At 44.5% G+C, this 24,961-nt stretch overlaps 1 protein-coding gene across 1 annotated transcript; it reads right to left on the bottom strand.

Annotated features, from left to right (window-relative positions):
* Positions 1–3,035: 3,035 nt before the first annotated feature.
* On the bottom strand, positions 3,036–6,896 carry LOC143896514 (uncharacterized). Its single transcript, XM_077404414.1, has 4 exons — positions 6,644–6,896; positions 5,745–6,385; positions 4,787–5,639; positions 3,036–4,318 (listed from the first exon to the last, which is right to left on the bottom strand). The coding sequence occupies exons 1-4, from the start codon at positions 6,894–6,896 to the stop codon at positions 3,036–3,038; spliced, it is 3,030 nt and encodes a 1,009-aa protein (XP_077260540.1).
* Positions 6,897–24,961: the final 18,065 nt, after the last annotated feature.

Here is a 24,961-nt window from a genome sequence, read left to right as displayed (position 1 = left end):
TTAAAAATCAATCTTTATCGTTTTCAAATAAAAAGCATCAAAAGAATCTTTATTTAATTATATAAAAAATAAATTACTGGAAAATGACAAATTTCAAACTACTGTTAAATTTGAAGAAAATTTACAATTAAAAATTTCTAATTTTTGTTCACATTTATCTTCAAAATGGAAAGCCACAGGTGTAAGAAAAATACAATCTAAATTTTTACAAAAGTACGCAACTTGGTTGGATGCTCCTTTTTCATTATCAGAATTGCAAGGTACGCAAATCAATGTTGATTTAAAAAATCTAATTTATTATTTGTAGTAAATATTTTTTTATAATACACAAAGTTCAATGTAATTCAGAAAAAAAGTCTCAATCATCAATAAATAAAGCTGGTGGTCGGCCGAAGAAAAATTTTGCAGACGCTAGTAATAAGACTAAACGACGAAGAGTTGAAGAATTGAAAAATAATATGTCAACGGAAGAAATTATTTTTGCGGCAAAAGTATCATTGTATGATGAAGGAAAAAGAGCTGCAGCTGATCTTTTGTCACAATGCACTGATGAACGTTCACCATCTCAACCAATAAAATTTCGACAAATAATTCAGAAATCGCAATCAGATAGAGTTTGTATTACCTCTTATACACCCGATGAAGCTTCGGCTTTCATATTAAATATTGATATGTCGCGAGATGCATATATCCAAACCAGATTAGGAGCAAAAATACGTAATGCCAACATATATCCATCATACGAGAAACTTAAACAAGCGAAACAGGAATGTTATCCTGATGGCATCATTGTTACTGATAAAGGTACATAATAATGGTTATTGATATACTAAATTAATACTTTTTTAATCTTTAAATTCCGACTATAATTGAATTAAATTTATTCTTAGGTGCTTATATTCCTTTACAAAATGTATTAAATCACACAGTTAAACGGTTAACTAAATTAATCACTATTCCATTATTAATTAAAAAAATACAGTTGATTTCAAAATGGGGCTGTGACGGTAGTTCTGGCCATTTCGAATATATGCAAAAACCTCACACATTAGAAGATAGCAGTAATGACGAATGCGATAACAGTAGAAATGAAAGTGATAATAGCGAAAATGAAAAGTCTGAAAACACATTTAGCGACTCAAATTTATTTCTCCTATCATTTGTGCCATTACGTTTGATTGGATATTCTGATGATGATGTTAATAAACCAATAATATTATGGCACAATTCTCGACCATCATCTACACACTGGTGTCGACTCATCAAAATTTTATATAAAAAGGAGACAGTAATACTCATTCAAGAGGAAGTACGAAAAGTGCAAAATGAAATTGACTGCTTACAACTAATAAACATTAATGACAGCGTATCGTGTTCATTTAGTATGCACTTAACTATGTTGGATGGTAAAGCTATTAGTGCTTTAACAAAAATTTTACCTCAAACTTGTTACATTTGTAAATGCAAGCCGAAAGGCATGAACGATTTAAATAATGTTTCACATTTACCTGTAATTGAGGAAAATTTAAAGTATGGGCTTACGACCATGCACGCGTGGATAAAATTTTTAGAATGTATCTTGCACATTTCATACAAATTAAATCTTAAAATGCCTACAATTAGAAATGCTAGTCAGGAGGCACTTTCTGATATTAATAAGCGACGAAAAAATATTCATAAAAAATTATATAAGGCATTGGGTATTAAAGTTGACAAGGTTGTGCAAGGCAAAGGTACTTCAAATACAGGAAACGTGGGCCGTATTTTTTTTTTAAATTATAAAAAAACTGCAGAGATTACCGGAATTGACGCAAATTTAATTCGAAGATTTTACATTATATTAACGGCTTTATCCAGTGGTTATCAGTTGAATACCGACTTATTTGATAAATTTACAAAAGAAACTGCAAAATTATATGTAAAAATGTACAATTGGTACCGAATGCCTGTAAGTGTACATAAAATTTTAATCCACGGTGCTGCAGCAGCTACGTCTGTAATTTTACCAATTGGTATAATGTCAGAAGAAGCTCAAGAAACGAGTAATAAATTATATCGACGAGTAAGAGAACGACATACTCGTAAAAATTCAAGAATTAATACAACCTTAGATTTAATACAAACTATGTTGCAAATGTCTGCTCCCGTTATATCAAACATTCGTTCATCAAAATATATAAAGAATAAAGAATTACCCATAGATGTGCTGCCACTTTTAATAATTAAACCCGAAGAAGTTTATGAAGAAGAAAAGAAGAAAAATAAATAATTTTTTTATATTGAGTTATATAATAGTTATAATAGTTTTTGTATTTTTCGTTGTATACGCTACAATAAGTATGTTGGTTATTAAAAATGTGTTATTAATGTGTTATATGTGTTACCAAAATATGTGTTATTATAAATATGTCATTATAAATATCATTAATATGTAATTTATTTTTTTAAATAAACTGTTTATTTTTATTTAAAAAATTTGGTTTTATACAAGTATAAATAAAACTTTACTATGTTATTTGATTTATTTAAAATTATTGATTTTTTCTCTCTAATTTTGTCCAGCTAGATTTGCATTTTATCCCACTGTGCGCCGTAAGACGGCTCTTAGACTATGTGTGTGTGTGTGTGTGCCGCACGGCGGCTTGACGAGAAGTTCTGATGAGAGGTGTGTCCTCTCCGACTATTTGACGATGAGAGGGTGTGCCGTAAGGCGGCTGTCCAAAATGTGTTTTCCGTAAGACGGCTGGATTGCTAATGCTCTGTCCCCGCGGTCCTAGAACATGTCGCTGCGGCGAGTAGTTGTTCCCTTTCCGGGGGGGGGTGGATACCGTCGGCGGATGGGCGATGGCAGCACCGACAGGTGAGTCGCATGATTTGGCTGATCGCGATCCGCCGACGTTTCGCGCGAGAATTACAAACGACTTATGCAACTAGGTATAAACGATGAATGAATACATGAACATGAAGGAACTATGCTATTTACAAGGCGATACGCCGAACATATCGCCCACCAAAATACGACGTATTTTCTACGCTTAAATAGATTCTTCTGGCGAAGTGTCCATCGGCAGTGGGCACAACTTCACCAGAGGACGAGTAAACACGCCATCCGCCGTCCGCACCGTAGCGACCCGAGCGACGCCGTCACGGCCCGGGTGCAGCTCCACGATTCGCCCTCGCCTCCATTGCAAGGGAGGGGCGTTTTCGCCCTTTACCAGGACCAGTGTGTCCTTTTTTACCGTAGGTGCCGATTGCAACCACTTCGGTCGCTGTTGGAGGGTGTGCAGGTATTCATCATGCCACCTCTTCCAGAACTGCTGGTGCATATGTTGCACCAGTTGCCACCGATCGAGTCTGTTCATCGGCACCGGGTTCAGGTCAGGGTGTGGAACCGCCACGAGAGGCTCCAGGGTGAGGAAATGCTCCGGGGAGAGCACCCCGAGGTCGCTGGGATCTGAACTGGTAGGACAGAGGGGTCTGGAGTTCAGGATAGCTTCTACTTGGGTTACGAGCGTACTGAACTCCTCCACGGTGAGGATCTGTGTCCCCACTACTCGCTTCAAGTGGGTCTTCATCGATTTGACCCCGGCTTCCCAAAGGCCACCGAAATGCGGTGCCGAGGGGGGGTTGAAGGCCCACTGGATTTGCTCCCGTTCTGAGGCGGCCTGCATGCAGCCGACGAGCTCCCGTTGAGCTCCAACAAAGTTGGTGCCGCAGTCGCTGTATATTCGCGAGCAACGGCCGCGTCTAGCGATGAAGCGCCTCAGGGCTGACAGGAACGATTCTGTAGATAGTGAAAAGGCGAGCTCTAAGTGAACTGCCTTGGTTGCGAAGCAGACAAAAAGGCACACGTAGGCCTTGAACGGGGTTGCTCCGCGGGAACGACGATTGTACACTGGGAATGGCCCAGCGTAGTCGACTCCGGTGATCGAAAAGGGCTTAGCCTGACGTACTCGATCTAACGGTAGGTCCGCCATGGGCGGTTGCATCGGGCGTGGATTCGCCCTGAAGCACCGATAGCAACGCGATAGGCAGCGTTTAATGGCCTGATGGGCCCCCAGGATCCAGAAGTTTTGTGACAGGATATAATGCAACGCTCGACGTCCCGGATGCAGATGCAGGCGGTGGGTGCGCTCTACTACAAGTTCCGTGTATTGATGTCGGTTAGGCAGCAGTGCCGGGTGTTTAGCCTTGTATGAGATGGCGGAATGGGTCAGCCTGCCGCCCATCCCGAGGACTCCGCGAGCATCCAAGAAGGGGGCGAGTTTTCGCAGAGGTTTGGAGCAACCTTGATTGCGTCTTAAGCTACCGATATCTTCTGCAAAACAACGAGATTGTACAAATTTGACGAGGTATAACAAGGTCGAGTGAAATTCGATTTGATCCACGACGAGAGTGAGCGCGTTTGATCTAGTTTTGGTAGCGAATCGGAGGCAATACGCGAACACTCTGACGAGTTTGTCTAACGACGAGAAGCGATTAAGAAGCGAATCGACAACAGTAATGGAATCTACATCATCCGCAGGATTTGTGCAGACAAAGGCGCGAGAATTTTATTCCTCCTCGGAAAGATCCTCAGCTTCCAATGTCGTTTCTGGAGTGGGTTCGAATTCGACGAGCCACGCAGGACCGGTCCACCACAGCGGGTGGTCGACTAGTTCCTGGGGGAACAAGCTTCTTGAGCAGCAATCAGCGGGGTTAGATTTGGTATCGACATGTTTCTAGCAAGAAATGTTAGTGTTGGACTGGATGCGTGCGACATGATTACGCACGAACGTCTTCCAACGGTGCGGAGCCGAGCGTATCCACGCAAGGGTAACCTCAGAATCCGACCAGGCGTATGTGTCGTCGACGGCAACTTTAGGTCGGAGAATTTTCTCGACATATTCCAAGAAATCTGACAGCAAGACCGCCGCGGAAAGTTCGAGTCTCGGTAAGGTGATGGCTTTGAGTGGGGCCATCCTTGATTTGGCGATGAGCATGCGGATTATCACCCCATTCTCGGTGACGAGTCTAATATATACAACGGCTCCGTAACCCTGCTCGCTCGCGTCACAAAATCCGTGGATTTCTCGCCTGATTACGTTATTTACGACCGCAATAGTACGAGGTATACAAATGGCGGCCAACGCGGAGAGCTCCGACTTGTATCTTTCCCATTTAGAACATATCTCTGAAGGAGGCCTGTCGTCCCACTCTACTTTGAGCATCCAGAGTTGCTGGATCAATCGTTTGGCCATGAATGTAAGCGGGGTCAAGAACCCCAAGGGATCAAAGATGCGAGCTAATTCAGAGAGAATGGTGCGTTTGGTGCAATCTCTGTCCAACGGGTTGACCTGAAATCCAAAGTCGTCCGTTTGAGGGCACCAACGAAGTCCAAGGACCTTAAGAAACTGGTCTTTCGGCGATTCAAAGGATAGTAACGACTGGCTGCAGAGTTCCGGATCCAGATCAGCTAAGACCGACGGATGGTTACTGGCCCATTTTCTGAGTTCAAAGCCGGCAGTTTTAAGCAAGGCTTGTAGTTGCCGCTGAAGCTCGCGGGCCTTCTCCACTGACTCGACACTTGTCACCACATCGTCGACGTAGACGATGGCAGCCGCGGCCAATGGGTAATTTGTCTTGCCTTCCGCTGCTAACTTTAACATGCAAGCAATCGCTATGAATGGAGAGCATGTCAATCCGAAAGTGACAGTCAACAAAAGGTAGTCCGAGATCGGATCGTTTTCTCATAAACGCCACACTATTCGCTGATAGTCACAATGACCGAGTTCGACCAATATCTGAAGAAACATCTGTCTGACATCCGCGGTGAGCGCCACGAGACCGAGTCGGAACATCAACAATATCACAACTATGTCTGATTGTAATTTGGGACCGGATCGCAACATTTGATTCAGCGAGACGCCGTTCAGATCTTTAGCCGATCCATCAAATACGACGCGCAATTTCGTAGTCGTGCTATCCGACTTGAATACCCCATGATGGGGTAGGTAAAAGACAGGGTCCACTGGGAACGGCTGCTTGATCAATTTCATATAGCCATTATCTAAGTAATCCTGCATGAATTTGTTGTAATTTATTTTGAATTCTTTATCCGCTTTGAAGCGACGCTCAAGTGCGCGAAATCTGTTCACGGCTACTTGACGCGTGCCAACGAAACAAGGTTTGTCCTTTATGAAAGGATACGATATTACAAATCGACCAGATACATCGCGACGCGTGGTCTGCGCAAATAATTCCTCGCAACGTCTATCTTCCTGTGAATACGGCGGAGCCGTGGGAATCTCGTCTAACTGCCAAAATCGACTGAGAGACGCGTCTAATGAATCGAGAGTCAGGAACGAGTGTGTAGACCGAGATGCCTGAGTTGATACCGAACCGACTAGAACCCAACCGAAAATGGAATTAAAGGCGTCTGGTTCGCCCTTCTTCCCTACGCGACGACCGTCTCGAAGCAATGACGTAAAGATCTCTGCGCCGATTAAGATATCGATGGGACCCGGTCAATGATACTGCGGATCCGCCAGTTTCAATCCCTCTATGTGTTTCCACGCTCTTTGTTCGACTTGACTACTAGGTAATTGGGCGGAGATGCGTGGGAAAATCGTAGCCTTTATCGGAACGCGAGTATTGCTGTTACCCTGTACTTGAATCACGAGTGAGGTGCTACCTCGAGTAACAGCTGCCTTAGTATCATTAACCGCTAGAACTACCGTGCAACCTTTGGTTTGTCCGAAACCACCCCTTTGCAGGCAATTTTCCGAGATAAAGTTCAACTGACTGGTACTAACTAAAAACATGCGAACAGGGAATGGATTCCCGTGGACGTCGAGAGCTTCGGCCTGTACCGTTGACAGTAATACGGTCGAGCTCGATTTCGCGACGCTGGTCATGGTGACGAGGGGCTCGTTATGTTGTGGCGACGAACTCTCGTCGGCGGCCGATTCAGAGGGGGCTCCGGTATCCGCCGGGGTGCCCACTGGACCTGAATTCTGTCCGAAGTGCAATAAGGTATGATGCCTAGCCTGGCACGACCGGCACGTCCCCGTCGATGTGCAGTTGTTAGTGCCATGACCCGCGCGAAGGCAATTGAGACACAAATTCGCGGTTTTGGCCGTTGAATGCCTTTCCCGAGGGGATAATTTCAAGAATCGAAGGCACTTAAACACCAATGTTGTTCCTTGCACACCGGACACTCGGCAGTTCGAGTTGCAAGCGACGAAGCCGACGCGGACGATTGTGATTTGAACGGCATGGTCGACGGACCCGAGATGGCCTCAAGGACTTTACAGTGCTCGGAAAGAAACTTGATGAGTTGAGCGTATCGCGGTATCTCTTCGGCCCGATGAACAGATTCGAACTTTTCCCGCAATGATCGGGGAAGCTTCTCGAGCAGGAAATTGAGCAAAAAGAAATCCCACGAATCGGTAGGGAACTTCATCAGGTTTAGCGCGCGAGTGTTTTCGGTGAACGTATCTAATAATTTATGGAGGGCATCGGCCGATTCTATTTTTAACGGTTTGGCTTCGCGTATCGACTTTAGGTGGTGGTCCGCTAGCTTCCTTCTGTTCCGATATCTGTCGAGCAGCGCGTCGTATGCAATCATGTAATACTCCGCGGCGAGGGGCAAATTCTTGATTACATTGAGCGCCTCCCCCTTTAGCGAGGCCAGCAGATATTGATACTTTTCTATTGACGAAATCTGTCGGTTGTCGTGAATCGAGGTGTTGAACAAAGCGATAAAAGACGGCCACAGCGTGAGATCGCCCGAAAATTGCGGAAGCGTAATTTTGGGTAACTTGATCGCCGACGCGTGGCTCGCGGAATGAGCCTGTGCGGTTCCGGGCGCCGTGCCCGTGAGCGCGTGATACCGTCCTTTCACGGCGTAATGCATCTTGTCGAAGTCTGCCCGAACCGCATCTTCGGTGTCGAACTCAGTAGTCTCTTGTATAACCTTGAGATGCGCGTTCTCAAAGTTCTCGGCAATTCTCGCCACGCTCTGATAGCGGGCAAGAAAACTTTCTAGGATCGTCGGTTCGGACAAGACCTTCCGGGCAAGATCATAAATCTCCCTCATCCGCCGGACGCATAACTCGCGACAAGAGGGAGCTGACTTTGATTTCGACATGTTGGCTGATACGTAAAATAATCAACGGCAACGGCGAACGACCCCAAGGACACGTAATGTATTGTCGCCCCGTGAAAATACCGGCGAACAATAGGCTTCGAGTTTATATGCTAAGGGACGAAAGAGAGAACGAAAGCAAACAACCGTTCCGTTCGTCAAGGTGACGAGGAATAACAGATGGCTCGTTTCGGATTCCTACGCGAAGGCTCAATGGAATGTTCCCGAGAGAACGTTCCTCAATTACGATATAATAGCGCAATTAAAATGACAATTTTGTTAATCGCAAAAGCGAATGGCGAACGCAGGAAAAAGGGATCAAATGCAGTGTAGAGCTAGTAAGGAAGAGGGTTGCAAGGGATGCACAAAATAAGAAAATAGTTGTATTAAAACAACCTAGCTTCCGAAGCGCGGATTTAGCTCGCGGCTGGTCAGGGTTCGGAGTAGGCGCGGAGGAAGACACAAGACTCGGTTAAAATATAATACAACAAAATAAGGTATTTATTCAATTACGCGTGAATACATAGAGATGCTCGCGGGAGCGGTGAATATGTACAAAAGATCGCGGTTGTTGCTACGATGGCGACGGATTACAGCGATCGCGGAGTCGCTGGCTACGTGTGATAGGTCGCGGGCGCGGTTTGTAATGGCGGTGAAATACAGATATCGCGGAATCGCCGAATACGTGTAATGGGTCGCGGGCGCGGTTTACAAGATACGTGTGATAAGTCGCGGACGCGGTTACAAGATACGTGTAATAGGTCGCGGACGCGGTTACAATACCGGTATCACAGAGCGTGCGGACGCCTGGTAAAGCGATGATGCACGGAGATCGCTGGGTTTCGCGGATCGGCGGGCGTGCGGGCTCGCTGAGGTATTTCGGCGCGGGTGACGCGGTATCGCAGGTTTGGATATCGCGATTGGGCGTGATATCGAGCGGCTAAGACCCTTAGCGGAGATAGAGAAGTACTCTCTATTTCCTGGCGCCTCGATTCGTGTAGGCGGGAGGCGGCACCGGGTGGCCAAGACCCTTGGCGGGTAAGAGAAGAACTCTCTTACCCTGGTTCACTCCAGTGTCACGGGTGTTCGTATGGGATTTCGAGTCAACCGCCTAGATACTTCACTCGGCAGAGGCAGAGAGTTCTCTCTACCTCCGGGTTGTTCGACTGTGGGATTTCGGGATCCGTGAGCAGCGGAATCGGTCGGATCGGTTTGCTGGCTCACGGTGGAATCTAAAACCTAGCAACATTGCTCGGTTTATATACGCCCTCGGTGGCGCGTTGGCGTGGCGGGGGTATACGCGACGGCAATCGCGCGCGCCGGGATGGAGCGGTGGAGCGTTCGGGAAGAACGGCGCCCCGACGCCGCGATTGCGTTCGGTGGCTCTCGGCCGTTTTCGGCACCGCTTGGCGCTCCGAGTCGGTTGCCGCGCTAAGTCCGTTTGCGGACTGATACGCGAGATGATTAGTTTAAAAAAAGGGCACATCGTGCCTTGTCTCGCCCGGCGGGTGTTCGGCCGGGCGGCATCCGGCTGATGCTCGCCGGGAATGATGCGTTTTGGGGCGCATCGTTACATCACCCCCCCTCCTTTTAGAGCGCGAATTCGGCGCTTCAGGTCCGGGTCCTCGGTTTTGCCGGTAATTTCCGAATCTTACGCACGGTCCCCTCGTGGTTGAAGCGGACATGCCACCGGTAGCCCCTCTCCGTGGTTTTCCATTCCCGTGTGTTGTGGACGGCTCCATGAGGCACCAAGATGACTTGGCCCAGCTCCACAAGCACGGGGATCTTCGGGGTTTCCCGCGGGCCTACGGACCGGAGTGCCTGCGTCTCGGCGGCTGGTGGTGCGGCAGGCGGTGCGGCCGGTAGCGCGGCCGGTGGTTCCGCCGGTGGTATGACCGGTGGTGCGATCGGCTGTGGCGTCGGCTTGGCGGCGATTGTCTTGCGCGCCAGGTATGACGCTGCTGTGATGCGGCGGGCCGGCCTCGGTGGTGGCGGGGTCGCCAGCCACTCCATTTTTCGTCGGTGTTGGTGGTCCGACTTCTGGACCCTGCATCCGACCGTTGGCGCGTTTTTACGTGGCGGCGGAGCTGCTGCGGGTCTTGAGGCCTCGGCGGCGGCGGCAGCGGAGGCGGCGGATCCCGTGCTGAACAGCTTCGTCCAGGTTGCGCCGAAACCGAAAAATAAAGGAGGGAAAACTACTCCGTCACGTCCTCCACAGCCTCAATTTTAAAGAAACACCCGCTGACGAGCAATGGAAAGAGTGCGTAGCCAAAGACCACCGCCCCGAAATCCTATACCAGAATCACGACGCCCCTACGGCTGGACATCTCGGGATCGCGAAAACAATCGCCCGGATCGCGCAGTACTATTATTGGCCCGGCATGTTTCGGGAAATAGCGCAGTACGTCCGAAACTGCTCAAAATGCTTAAAGCATAAAATAGCGCAAACACGACCAGCCGGCACGCTACACGCCACTTTCGTCGTCCGCCCCTGGCAACAAGTCACGTTAGACTTAATAGGGCCGCTGCCACGCTCAAAGGAAGGGCATACATGGCTCCTGACCATGCAAGACCGCTTTTCAAAATGGCTGGAGATGCGTCCCTTACGTCGCGCCACCGCGCCTGCCGTCACGACAAACATTGCCGAAGCGATACTGTACCGACACGGATGCCCCGAGGTAATCCTGTCAGATAATGGGACGCAGCTCCGGTCCGCGAAACTTGAAAAAATGCTAGCCGCACATCACGTGCGACATGCATATACGCTCGTGCACGCGCCACATTGCAACCCGGTAGAACGAACGAACCGCGTAGTAAAGAAAATGATATCACAATATGTGAACCAAAATTATCGAAATTGGGATGAGCGAATACCGGAGTTGCAATTCGCGTACAATACGGCGCGGCACGAGGCAACCGGATACACCCCGGCATATCTTGTCTACGGTCGCGAGCCGGTATCCCCTCTCAATCGAGACGCCGCACCGAAAACCGCCAGGGCACATCGTGCCTTGTCTCGCCCGGCGGGTTCGGCCGCGCGGCATCCGGCTGATGCTCGCCGGGAATGATGCGTTTTGGGGCGCATCGTTACAGTATCAACGATCAAAATTATCAATTAGGTCGGCACAGGTGCCCGGTTACGGCGAGAAATGCACTCAAGTATTTATTCAGATTGAGTTTTCAGCAATACATGTTGCGCGCGGAACTACGACACGAACAGCGTATACGACATGAGTAGTACACACATGACACGAGCAATAATCCACGACATGAGCATCAATTACGCCAACTTCGTTGTAATTGTGATTATAAATGTAATTATAATCTTTAATAAGACTACCTTGAGTGCTGCAATATATTCTATACCGGGGACCAGTGCCGACGAACAGTATATTCGATCGGTGGCAAATATGTTTGCGAGAATTCCAACGATCGGAATAATAGTTTCAGTATGTATTTTCAATATGTATTTCGAGTCTGGCCGAAACACACCCAGCAACAACGAAAATAATGTAGCGCGTTATTATGGAACGCGAGCTTATGTAGAAAAAATGTGTATATACGCTGCCGTCCCGTGACCGAGCGTCAAGGCCGTCGACGGCGCGGCGAAAACGTATGGCTTGCCCAAGAATATTCGAGATCTGAATATTTCGGTTTCTATGTTAACAATGACGGGCTTTAATAATTACCGCGTCAATTGCACAATTTACGATTAGTACGAATAACGGAGATAGAACGTGTTACAACGAGCGAGAGAATTGCGAGCGAGAGATATCGCGCGAGATCGTGGATTCACGCGAGTATTCTCGTCGCGAATTAATTAGATTATTAACACGCCACGCGTTATTGCAATTCGCGTTAGTGCGGATAACTGCGGCGGAACCTGTTACGACGAGTGAGAAGTTCACGCGAGTATTCTCGCTGCGAATTAAGAATTGCGAACGAGAGATATCGCGCGAGACTAAAGATTTTAACACGCCACGTGTTATCGCGATGCGCGATTACAAGAATGTGCGAAAATTAACAAGTTAAGGAATAATGCGACGTGAGCAAAAGGTCGGCGGTAATTTTCTAACGCGAAATCCGGCTCGAAGGACCAATGAACGGGGTCCAGAACGGGGATAGTTTCGCCCCGGAGGCAAGATTTGCGATACTCGAAGGACCAGAGGGGGATTCCCCTCACGACTATCAAATGTTTAACGCGGAAGCAGAAACGCATGCTACGAAATATTAAGCGAAGCGACTCACCGGTCGGCCGTCGTCCCCGTGATTTCGCCAATCCTCGTCCTGTCCCCTGACTTGGCCGCTCCGTGGGTCTCGTTCGGCATGCGATGGTAAAACTCGTGCAAGCAAGCAAAACGGTGGAGAGCAAGCGATAGAGCAGGCAGGAAAAGGCAGTAGGAGACGTGCGCACTCCCGGTTGAGCAAGGCGGCAAAGGCGATTCCGTGATGCGTTTTGCCCGGCAAACGTACGCCGTAAGACGGCTCTTAGACTATGTGTGTGTGTGTGTGTGTGCCGCACGGCGGCTTGATGAGAAGTTCTGATGAGAGGTGTGTCCTCTCCGACTATTTGACGATGAGAAGGTGTACCGTAAGGCGGCTGTCCAAAATGTGTTTTCCGTACAACGGCTGGATTGCTAATGCTCTGTCCCCGCGGTCCTGGAACATGTCGCTGCGGCGAGTAGTTGTTCCCTTTCCGGGGGGGTGGATACCGTCGGCGGATGGGCGATGGCAGTACCGACAGGTGAGTCGCATGATTTGGCTGATCGCGATCCGCCGACGTTTCGCGCAAGAATTACAAACGACTTATGCAACTAGGTATAAACGATAAATGAATACATGAACATGAAGGAACTATGCTATTTACAAGGCGATACGCCGAACAATATGTTTATTATTATATGTTGATTATTACCAAAGCTTCTTGTGCAATAGATGCAGTGTATTTTTGCTTTCTCATAGAGGAAGCTTTGTTTTCGTAAAAAAAATTTTTTTTTGTTTTTCTGAATGTGTTTAGAATGTTCTAAAACGTCAAAAAATTGCAGTTTTAAAAAAATGTCTGTATGTATGTATGTGTGTGTGTGTGTGTGTATGTATGTATGTATGTATGTATGTGCCAAATTTACCGAAATTTTTATAACTCCAGAAATAATCAACCAAATCTTAACGAATTATATATGAAATAGGGGTAGAAAAAACTGAGGAATATAATAGAATTAATAAAAATTGCTAATAATCAAGGGTTTCTTATTTAATAAAATTTTGAATTTGCAGAAATGTTTGTTTATGCTTTAATTTCCGCAAATTTGGAGATATCGATCTATTTCCAATTTTATTATATTTTTTAGTCTTTTTTACCTCTATTTCATATACAATTCGTTAAGATTTGGTTGATTAGTTCTGGAGTTATAGAAATTTTGGTAAATTTGCTCTAACTTCTGCAAATATTAAGATATAGGGCTTTTTATAGTTTTTAAGTGTGCAAGCAGAACCCTTTGCTCACAAAGCTTCCTCTATGAGGAAGCTAAAAAATTAATTCTAATAATTATACATTAAATAAAATAAAAGCTTCCTCATATACATTAAATTATACATTAAATAAAATAAGCTTCCTGTAATAATGAGGAAGCAATGTGCAAGTTTGTAATTTGCACCTTTTTTTACATTTTACTGTTAATAATTTCGGTAAGTGAAAATTGCTATACGCGCATAATCTATGATTGTTACTATATAATTGGAGGTTGACTGCACAGCGGTATTTATGTCAATTTAATTACTGGAACTCCTATTTTTTACATCAGAAAACAAATAATAACTACTGCTAATTAAATATTGCTTTAAAAAATGTCAGTAATAAAAAGTAAAAAATGACGCAACAACTACAATGACCCATTTTTAATAATAATACGTCTAGTTGAATAGGAAAATATTCCACCCTGAGTTCACTATTCTCTCACCCGAACGCTTTTGTAGCTCGTGCTATCCCCTCCAACCAAACGCACAGAGCAAATAACCTGTATTGTTATATGATAGTTGTCATCAAAATGAGCAGGTTAAGTACAAAATGACTATCTTATCTGAGTATAAAATATTGACATAACTGAGACATTCAGTATTACTTTAGTGTAAATAGAAAACAACTATTTTTGCCTATTACCTAGCATCCTAGCTATACACGTGCTCACTCGTGTCGACTCGTCGATGGTTGTTTCCGTGTTTTATTACGGAGAATTGAGAATTCACACTTATCTAAAGGTGCTTTTAGATTAGAGCGTCAATACTCTTGCGTCTAAATATGCAGATCGGGCCAGATCGTGCAGATTTGAGCGTCAAAATGTTAAATAAAATGCAGGCTACTGTCTTACTAGAATTAACTGAAATCACGTTGAAATCTGCTGATCTGCACGTTCTGCACGCGCGTTTAAACATCTGTGCAAGGGAGCTGCGCGCTGCGCGCGTGTTGAACGCTCCCATCTAATGCCCGTATCACACTCAAGTCAAGAGAACAGATTGGTCTATTTCCTTATGCACATGCATATGGACTAATCAATTCTCTTATGCTTATGTTTATGGGCTTTTGCAAGTTTGTGTGGATATAGCTTAAGTGTGATACGGGCATTAACGTCGGTGTCCACGATGCACGAACTGTGTCCAAGTTTTGGTTTAAGCCAATCAACTAGCTCTAAGGGCCTAAGCAGAATGGCTGTCTTGGCAGTGTTTTATGCCTTAAGTCTTTGTCTTATGTAACGCACAATACTGTACAGTTACATAAATATAAGCCCACTGTATGTACAGTATTGTGCGTTACATAAGACAAAAACTTAAGGCAAAAAACATTGCCAAGACAGCAATTCTGCTTAGGGCCTTACAGAAAAGTAGCAGTTTTATTGGCTTAAACCGAAACTTGGACACAGTTCTTGCATCGTGAACGCCGGGCTTAATGCCAATATCACAGACCGTTGTTACACGCCATCCTTAATAACACCGGTAGTTCTTAGGCTGGCAAATCACAGCTATTCCCTTTTTTCTGAAGAATGAGTGTGATTGACTAGTTTAAGGCTACGGTCAACGTGACGCTACAAATGCTTTGGAGCGTTCTTCTTCTTTTTCTTTCTTTATTAAAAGAAAAGAGGAATGCTTCGAAGCATTTGTAGCGTCACGTTGACCATAGCCTAAAAATTACCGATGTTATTAAACCCGATTAACGGCGCCGTGTATAATGCCCGTATCAGACTATGGATTGAGATTGAGATTAGATTAAAATTTGACCAATCAGAGCAAAGTTTACTAAACTTGAGATCAGTTTTCTTTGTTTTGATTGATTAAATTTCAATCCAATCTCAATCCCAATCCGTAGTCTGATACGGACTTAACAGCGGTTACACTCAAGGATGCCAGAGTCTGGCATCCTTGAATGTGATACGGGCATTAGATGGGAGCGTCCAACACGCGCGTAGCGCGCAGCACCCAGCACCCAGATTTCAACGTGATTTCAGCTAATTCTAGTAAATCAGTAGATTGTAGCCTGCATTTTATTTAACATTTTGACGCTCAAATCTGCGCAATCTGGTCCGATCTGCATATTTAGACGCAAGAGTATTGACGCTCTAATCTAAAAGCACCTTTAGATAAGTGTGAATTCTCAATTCTCCGTAATAACACGGAAACAACCATCGACGAGTCGATACGAGTGGGCACGTGTAGGTATAGCTAGGATGCTAGGTAATAGGCAAAAATAGTTGCTTTCCATTTACACTAAAATAATACTGAATCTCTCAGTTATGTCAGTATTTTATACTCAGATAAGATAGTCATTTTGTACTTAACCTGCTTATTTTGATGACAACTATCGCATAACAATACAGGTTATACAATAAGAATTATCTGAGATTTGATGCAAATGGAAAACAACTAGTGTAAAATTATTTTATCTTTGGGAGCTTTCCAGCAAGAGACACATATCAACACAGAGAAAGTCATTCTCTCTTTGTTTGATATTCAGTGAAAGACAAAAACAAAATGATTCCTGTGTCGATATGTGTACCTTGCTGAAAAGCTCTCTTTGTTGTTTGCAAATGTTAAACAAGGATGAAATAATTCACTGTGTCATCTGTGTTTTTAGCTAAAAAAGCTTTCTAATAATCGAACAAAAAAGATTTCAGGTTCAGTGTTGATATTTACTGAAAATTATAATTAATGCAGAAATTGGTACGTACAAAATTATAAACATTTATTGCACAAATATTTTCGTGTGATGTTTGATAAGATTGATGTGCATTATAATACTTTCAGCGCGATCTGCATATTTAGACGCAAGAGTATTGACGCTCACATTGTCTCATCTAAAAGCACCTTTAAAATAAGTGTGAATTCTCAATTCTTTGTAATAAAACACGGAAACAACCGTCGATGCGTCAACACGAGTGGGCACAATATTCACTAAAGAGTATAATTAATAAAGAAATTGGTATGTACAAAATTATAAACACTTATTGCACAAATATTACTGTGTGATGTTTGATAAGATTAATCTGCATTATAATACTTTTATATTGCATGGTTTTATTTTTATTTCATAACACGCATATGCATTGTCTTCCTTTTTTCTCACAGCATTTTTGTAACGTCTCCTGTACTTCTCCTGTACGTCTCCTGTACCAAAAATTATAATTTAAATGTTAATGGTGACTGACTTGGTGTTAAACAAAAAACAATACAAAAAGTGGGTATATTTGCTAATGCTGAAGTATACTTTTTCAAAATGTCGAACATAATCTCTTTTCCTAATCTAATCTTTTTAAATTATTTTTTCTTTCCTTTATTCTTTTTTTTTAATTAACATTTTTCAAGAAATAAAAAATATATATTTTTCATTGTTTACATTTTATTACAAGAATATAAAAATATGTTTAATAATGCCTAAAGTAAAACAATCTTCTATTTCGAAATTTTTCATAAAGAACCCTGATAGTGGTAATGCTACATGCAACATTTGTAACAGAGAAGTGAAGTCTGGTGGAAAAGGTGGTGGTACAACTAATTTCAGAAATCACTTAAGACGAAATCATGCAAAAAATAAAAAAGTGAGACTATATTTAGAAGGAAGTGAAAACAGTAATGAAAAGGCTCCTAACTCGGGATAAGCAAATAATTCGGTAAATCAATATCTTACAATATTTACATGCATCTTTTGATCATTTTATTGCATCATTTGTTTACACACTCTTGTTGTTATTTTCAGAATCAATTATCAATGCTTTCTACCTTTACAGCCATGTCTATTGTAGACCTAACTGGATCTAATTTGGCAACTCCTACTTCTTGTTGTTCACCAGTATCTAGCTTGTCAGAATCAGAAAGCTGATTTTCTTATCGGATAGACAATCTGTAATCCAACCAAGGATCAATAGTAATTTTAAACAAATAAAGTCATTTGGAGGTAACATTTATATATAATGGATCGAGAGGGGCACCCGCCATGACACTACGTTCATTCGCCTCCATAAGTGTTAAATACAGCCTCTAACGTCCTTTGCATAAATTTCTTCGTTTTTTCCCAAATAAAGACTTCTTTTGATACGGATTTGTTTTCAATACACACATCAATGATTTCATTTTCATCTACCGTAATGTCAAGATGTTCCTCACATATATTCATAGCTCAATGCTATTTTATGAAACGATAAAAGCTTCTTATTTAAAGATTACTTAAATTAAATTATATAAAATGTATATAATGTATTGATACACTCGCCGCGCGTTCGTCACACTCACACTATCACCACACTCCCGAACGCGCCGCGTTTCCCCGTCACCGGGAATAAAGAAACTCTCTATTATTATAAAGAACGGATTTATTGCTCAGATACAACGAGTCACGTCCGTTCGATACGAAGTTCAGAGCCAAATCTAACAAGCGTAATTATAAACAATAAACCGTCGCTAAGGCGACCCGCAACTTCTCGCTACGGGGCGACCCACATGAGCACACGGCACAGGCGAACAGCACGGGCGTAACACTACCTCCCCCTCTTCCAAGATTGTCGCCCCGACAATCCAGGGGGTAGTCTCTTGCGGTCCAGCTTCCTTACCTTGTGAGCCCCAGGGCGCCGAATGGTTCACTTGCCCTCCTCGAGCTGCTGCTCCAAGTTACCGGGCCCTATTTCTCTTGGCCCCCGGTAGCCGCACGCCAAGGTCCCGTCCAAGCCTCTTCGGGAGAGAGCTGGCCAGGCTCCCTCCTCCAATGGAAGCGACCTCGTAAGCTCCGCTTCTTCCGCGCCGTTTCTTTCGCTGCCGGCTTCCTACGTCGCCACCGAATCTTTGGACAAAGGAGGAAAAACTTATGTGGACCCAACGCATCGCAGGGCTCCCCAAGTCCCTGCCACAGCATTCGCTCTATGTCCCGCGGAAAAACCACAATTTAAAAAAAACCGTGGGCGAGGCAGTCTTCTTTTAAAACAAAACAGAATTTCCCTGAGATGTCTTCGGCCGATGTTCTGCCGCAGTACCTCCTTATTTTCTCACGTACCGCGAATTTCCTTTGGGAAAACAAACATTACGCACAGTAACAGGGAACAAAACATTAAACAGCAAAATTAAAACAAAACTCTTTATTCCTTAATTAAGAACATTTAAGACTCCATTTAAATACATCTAAAATTCCAGACATTGTCACACATTCTCTTTAGGGCTCCGACCTACGCTAACTCTTCAACCCAACTTCCTTTCAGAATAAATAGCTAATCTATCTAAATGTACCACTTTACTCTAATGACGAGGTGATTTACGGATACAATATACCACATCACTAAGCTTCTTTATTATCAAATAAGGACCTTCCCAACTGCTTTGCAATTTTTGAGCCTTCCCTCTAAACCTTCGGGGATTGAAAAACCAAACTCTCTGCCCCACCTGAAAAAGAACTTGTCTAACTCCGCGATCATATCAAGCCTTCATACGAGAAGATCTTAAATTCATTTGCTCCCGCGCAGTGGAATGAATTTCCTCCAGTTTTTCTCTTAAATTCTTTACAAAATTTCTAACCAATGGTGACTCCCCTTCAGGGAATTTTAAAGGACTTCCCCGTAACAGATCTGATGGTAATCTGAGATCTCGAGCAAAATATAATTCAGAGGGGGTTACTCCGGTTGTTTCATGTTTCGAGGATCTATATGCCAAGAGAAACATGGGGATCCATTTATCCCAGTCTTTCTGATTCTCAGAGACATATTTTGTTAGATAGTTGGTTATAGTTTGATGTTGACGTTCAACTTGCCCGTCAAATTGCGGATGAAAAGCAGTAGTCCTCGTTTTCTTAATTCCAAAAAGTTCCATCAACTCCGAGGAAAGTTTCGACTCAAAGTTCCTGCCTTGGTCAGTATAAACCTCTGTGGGCACACCATGTCTAGAAACAAACTGATTTACGAAAACTTCTGCTACTGTTCTCGCTCTCATGTTCTTCAAGGGAAAAGCTTCCACCAATTTTGTAAAACAATCCACTATAACGAGAAGGAATCTGTTTCCGGATTTCGTCGATGGAAGAGGGCCTAGGATGTCAATCTGTACTCTCTCTAAGGGTGCCCCAACATTATAAATCTGAAGGGGAGATTTCCCTTTCCCCGAGGGGCCCTTTCTGGCAACGCAAACCTTACAAGTTCTGCACCAATTTTCTACGTCCTGCTTGCAAGTTGCCCAAAAATAACGTTTCCGGACCTTCCCCAGAGTTTTATTTACTCCGAAATGACCTCCAGAAGGAGAATCGTGCAATTCTTCAAGAATATCTTTAGTGAATTTCCGAGAAACTACTAGTTGCAGAAAACTCGATTTAAGGTTCGAAGCTTCCCATTTTTTAAAGAGTATTCCCTCTTTCAGGACTAGAGCATCCCAATATGACCAATAGATTTGCGCAGAGACATCTTCCGAAGTTAACACAGAGCGTGGTGGGCGAACTCCAGCCTCTTTGCCTCGGAGTAAAACTGAAATACTTGGGTCTGCCCTTTGTTCCAGACGCCAGTTTATCGGACTTCCTTTAATTAACTCAATGCGAGCGATTTCTTTCTCCATAGTTGCAGAGTCTTTCCTCTCCACTTTGGCACAATACTCACAGCCGAATAATTCACATGACCGTCTCGACCGTCCGTCAGCATTCTTGTGAGAAAGTCCTTTCCTGTAAATAATAACAAATTGGTATTGCTGAAGTCTCTTCAACCAACGGGCCAACTGTCCATCTAAATCCCTGAAAAACATAAGCCAACGCAACGAAACATGATCCGTACGGATCAAAAATTCTCGTCCCAAAAGGTAATGCCGAAAGAACTTAATAGAATCTACAATCGCCAAGAGCTCACGACGAGTCACGCAATAATTCCGCTCGGCTTTATTAAGGACGCGACTAAAATATGCAATGATCTTCTCCTCTCCTTCCTGCTTCTGTGATAAAACCGCGCCAATTCCTATATTGGAAGCATCTGTATCTAAGATAAACTCCCCCTCCCCCTTCGGAAAAAAAACACCGGAGGAGAGGACAACGTCCGCTTCAATTCATCAAAAGAATTTTGATATTTCTCTTCCCAAATAAATTTCATCCGATTCCTCGTTAACTCATATAAAGGTTTAGCTATCGAAAAAAAACCTTTAATGAATTTCCGATAATAAGAACAAAATCCAAGAAAACTTCTCAATTGAGTTTTCGTGTGAAGAACCGGCCACCTCTCAACGGCAGCAACCTTCTCAGGGTCAGTAGAGATGCCTTCCGCCGAAATTACATGCCCTAAATATTTCACTTTTTTATTAAACAATACGCACTTTTTAGGATTTATTTTTAAATTTGCCTCTTGTAAACGTAGAAATACTTTTTCTAAATTAGCCAACATTTCTTCGAAAGTTTTTCCAAAAATTATTATATCATCTAAGTAAACCAAACAAACTTGAGCAGCAGTAACATAAAATTGCAAACAATTCTCTCGAACATTTGCAACTACATCTACGTGCTTTTGTATACTCAATTCATTGAGAAATTTTCCGGTTTCAGTTCCTAAATGTATTTCGTTTATCGACTTTTGATTTTTCTTATTCGAAAAATCAAAATTATTATTTAAAATTTGTAAAAATTCTGGTTTTATAAAATGTTTACTAATTATAGTTAAAAATTCAAGCGATTTTGGTTGCAATAATTAAATTCTTGTTTCCAAAACTTGGAAAAAAGTAGATAAAACAATAACAGTCCTAGGCCGGGGATCTCAGGGGGGTGAGTGGAGGGGGGGGACGACTTGATGGCGAAGGGGAGCGGGGAGGGGGGGACGACTTGTTGGCGGGGGGGGGCGGGGAGGGGGGACGACTTGTTGGCGAGAGGGAGCGGGGAGGGGGGACGAACTGGTGGCCAGGGGGGGCGGGGGGGGGGGGGCGACTTGGTGGAGAGGGGGAACGGGGCGGGGGGGGGGACGACTCGTTGGTGAGGAGGAGCGGGGGGGGACGACTTGGTGGCGAGGGGGAGCGGGGAGGGGGGGACGACTTGTTGGCGAGGGGTCTGCCGGGGGGGACGACTTGGCGGCGAGGGGGTGAGGGGAGGGGGGGACGACTTGGTGGCAAGGGGTCAGCCGGGGGGACGACTCGTTGGCGAGAAGGAGCGCGGGGGGAGACGACTTGGTGGCGAGGGGGAGCGGGGAGGGGGGGAGGACGATTTGTTGGCGAGGAATCAGCCGGGAAGGGATGGGGCGACTTGGAGGCGAGGGGTCAGCCGGGGGGGGACGACTTGTTGGCGAGGGGTCAGCCGGGGAGGGGGGGACGACTTGGTGGCGAGGGGTCAGCCGGGGCGGGGGGGACGACTCGTTGGTGAGGGGGGAGCGGGGCGGGGGGGGAACGACTTGGTGGGGAGGGGGTGGAAGGGGGGGACGACTCGTTGGTGAGGGGGAGCGAGGGGGGGTCGGCGAGCGTGTCGGGACATGTTTATTAAATATTAATAAACATATCGCATTGACAAGGGGTACCGCCGGGGGGGGAGGGTCGTCATTTTATCGGCGCGCATTCTTTCTCGCTCCCGGCCCCCGTTTGCGTTCTCTCTCGCGCGCGTTCTCTTTCGCTCCCGGCCCCCGTTCGCGCGTTTCTTTTCATTATAATAAATAATTGAGAGAAGGAAAAATAATTTTAGATACAGTGATATGCATTTTAATATATATATATATACATTTATTTCTCATGTAATGCATCATGTACAATATTATCTGCAGCATACGCCAACAGTTCACAATCAATAATTGAATTTTTATCATAAAATTCACGCAAGATTCTAACTGCGTTACATTTATCGGTGATACAATTTTGACGTAAAATGATTACAAATTGTTTAAATTTTTCACTTATGCCATGAACATTTTGGCACAGTTGAAAATACACATTCTCGACGCAATGTTCTAGTTCGAACAAGAAGAGTACGGTTGACGGTTTCATGTACAAGCTGGTGTCGCACGAGGCCAATTTTACAATATTTGCGTCGCGTATTTTAACGAGTTCGAGATCTCGAAACGCTAGCGATGATGGTCCTGCATGCGATGGTGACCGCACGAGTCGCTGAATATCCGCACGTCTTTCGATGAACGTCACCCACGTTGCATGAGGCAGAATTATTCGATTGTCGCTTATCGCCAATATGTATATCCACAGAGGACATAGGTCCCACGTTGATCCCAATATCCAAATATTTATAAGCTGTTGCTGTCAATGTGTATCGTCTGCCTAGTATACGAACCGCGCGACGCTCCAACGAAATGCTATAGAAAAAAATAATGAGATTACTTTCAAAATAATACAATTCGCAAAAAAGATATAAAAAAATATAAAGCTCTATAAATTATACAAAACTTACTTGTTTTCACACGTTGGAGTTTCAACATCGGGAATCGGCACGTAATAATTCATACGTCTACTGCCACTGCTGTTACCGCCGTTGCTTCCTTCAGCGAAATACATTTTTTCTCTCGGTTATGAGAACTGAACACCGTTCGCACAAGCAGTCGATACGAGTCTAGTCGTATAAAAAATTAATCGAATATACGCGGCAACTTACAAAACTATGATGAAAGAGGGGGGGGGGATTAATGTTTCTGGAACGCCCAATTAGCGCTCTGAATTTTAGGAGAGGGGATTAAGGTAAGATGTTTTTTTTTTATTAAGACGTATATCCCCCCTCCCCCCTCCACAAGACATCAACCGCGATACATGTTCAAACATGTTCGTCTAAAACTGATATCGAAGCTATCGAGTTAAAATTCGTCACGATACCTACTTATTCTTTAATTTTTGTACGCTATCGATTAATGGGGGAAAGGAAATAAAGCATTGTAAAATTTACAAATACATATAAAATTTATTTTTTAAAAAGATGACAATTCTCTCTGGCGTTTCGACCACCAGTTAAATATTTTTAATACATTTTACAACGCGCAATTCTTAACGTGTTTTCCACATTGCATAGTATTGGTAGCATCTAAAATATTTAAAGATTCGATATCTTCGTAATCCGCATCCAGAGTCTCGATGTTTAGGTTTCTCGCTTTATTCTCAAGCAGATCCACCAGCCATTCTCGTTTCTGGCATCCCTTGACGTACACGAGAGTCGGCATCTTGTCGTCATCGTCGTCGTCGTCGTCATCGTCATCGTTGTCGTCCTTTTCCTCACCGAGCACGGCCGATGTAATTAAACGCTTCACCTTGCTGTACGGCACGTTTCCGTCTTCCCATCGTAATCCATGGTGATTGCGAATCAACCAGGAAGCGCACGATTTGTCGGATTTTGTGAGGAGATTCCACGGCATGGGGCATGTAAAGATGTAATGCGCCAGAACGGCCCCGTTTTTCAGCACCGCCGCCTCCTTTACGACAAATTTCATCCCGACGACGAAACCTTGCAGGTCGACGAACGTTGGTGCGGACATAAAGAGATATCTCTCTTTCTTCGATGCGTGAATCGAGAGGAATGACGCGCGTTTCGCGACACTCTGATTTTTATATCCTGCTCCCCTTTCTCCCCTCGCATAAATTTGTATCGGAGGTTAAAGAGAGACAAAATTTTCGTCGACGTTGCCGCGACTATTTTGCGCACTACGTTGGTCAACGGATTGTACTCGATCACGCGATCGTGTATGATGAGACAGTACGCGGAGGTATTCGGCGGTACGTTTTCCATGCAATCGAATTCTAGTCTGACATCCACGGTGGCGTTTTTGACGGATTCGTTTTGTCGAGAGCAATCGATGATCACGAACGGGCCGTTACGTAAAAAAGTCGAAACGGTGCGACTCGGCTCGAGATATTCGTATCCGTAATAGCCCTTGCAGAAACGCGCGTACATATCGTACAGAATCGCCCATCTGTGTTTACCAAAGTCCAAATTCAAATCGTCGTACGGATAGACTTCCGAGTTTAGGTAGAGTTTCACGTTCGTCAATTTGCAGTCGTCGAATCGGCTCGTGTCCGCGGACATGACATTCTTCCGACCCGTTTGCAGAGCGAAGACGACGTATCGCGGTTTCTCGAGCTGAGTCGCGGTTTTAATGGCCCACGAGTGCTTGGTCGTGTTCTGCAACAGGGGATACTCGTACAGATCCCACGAACGGAAACCCATACTTAGATATCGTCCGTTTTCCAAGGTGCGCAGCATCGACAGCTTGTTGACCTTGCTCAATACCTTGTGAGGCATTCGCCACTGTATCTTGACGAGTTTGACAGTAGGCTCCAACGCGAGACTTCCCATCAGACAATTGTTGTCGGTGCGCGATCGTATCAAGATTAATTCGTGACGAGCGTTGATCACCACGCGTTTGTAATCCTCGCAAAATC

Source organism: Temnothorax americanus, unplaced genomic scaffold, assembly GCF_048541705.1.
Source record: "Temnothorax americanus isolate GAGA-0224 unplaced genomic scaffold, ASM4854170v1 Scaffold188, whole genome shotgun sequence".
Lineage (NCBI taxonomy): Eukaryota > Metazoa > Arthropoda > Insecta > Hymenoptera > Formicidae > Temnothorax > Temnothorax americanus.
The sequence above is the reverse complement of the archived record's forward strand: the minus strand, read 5'-3'. Positions and strand labels throughout refer to the sequence as shown.